Raw genomic sequence first — 895 nt, 5'->3', positions numbered from 1 at the left:
ACATACATACATACATACATACATACATATATATATATCTATACGTATGTAACTGTACATATTGATTTATTGTCTTTTAATAAACAACTATATTGCATATCACATTGCTGTGTAAAATTTCATTATCATATAATATTCCAAACAAATTAAATCTTAATCTACGAATGATTAATTCCGTTTCGCTTTTGTATTCGTAAATAAACCTCGCCGTTAGGCGTCTGGACGAAAGTATTTAATGAATATCTCAGAGGCGTTGACATTTTGTCAGACAATGAAAATTTATAATGAGATAAGAAAATGACTAAAATAAGTTTTGCTTGAAAGAGTCCAAGTCGTTTACCTGCAAACATAATAAATACATAATTTTAATAATATGACAATGATCTCACCATTGAAGCTTATGAAATTTTATATTTTAATAAAAAATGAAATATTTTATCGCACTTTTACAATCGATTCGTGAATTTAGGTTATTTTTAATTTTCACTATTATGAGACTTTTACGTTTACGCGAATACTTAAATCCAGCATGAGAAAGACGAGTGTCTGTACCAAGTTTAAGAACAAATTGCGATAAATATCCCAAATTTAGCGATCGTGACCCAGAAAAGATAATGGATAAGAAAGTCATGTCGGTGAATATTACCGGAAGCTTTTCGGTTTTGGGGCCACATACAACTGAGTTTATATTTATATTTGGATTTACTTTTATTTATATTTATTTGCAAAATAAACTTACCAAAGCAATATCTTGGACCAATACCAAATGATAAATAAGTCGCGGGATGCCTATCCGCACTATTTTCTTTCGAAAATCTTGTTGGATCGAATTTCTCCGGATCAGGATAATAATTTGGATCGTGATGAATCCCGGAAACTGGAATTATTATTCTCA

At 29.8% G+C, this 895-nt stretch overlaps 1 protein-coding gene across 1 annotated transcript; it reads right to left on the bottom strand.

Annotated features, from left to right (window-relative positions):
- Positions 1-79: 79 nt before the first annotated feature.
- LOC105367184 (probable cytochrome P450 6a14) lies at positions 80-887 on the bottom strand (the record flags this gene model as incomplete). Its single annotated transcript, XM_011505813.1, has 2 exons — positions 80-340; positions 740-887. Coding segments are annotated over 2 exons (330 nt in total), but the record flags the coding sequence as incomplete, so codon positions are not given.
- Positions 888-895: the final 8 nt, after the last annotated feature.

The sequence above is a fragment of the Ceratosolen solmsi genome, unplaced genomic scaffold (genome assembly GCF_000503995.2).
Source record: "Ceratosolen solmsi marchali unplaced genomic scaffold, CerSol_1.0 C3398478, whole genome shotgun sequence".
Taxonomy (NCBI): Eukaryota; Metazoa; Arthropoda; class Insecta; order Hymenoptera; family Agaonidae; genus Ceratosolen; species Ceratosolen solmsi.
This window is presented reverse-complemented; position numbering and strand designations above follow the sequence as displayed.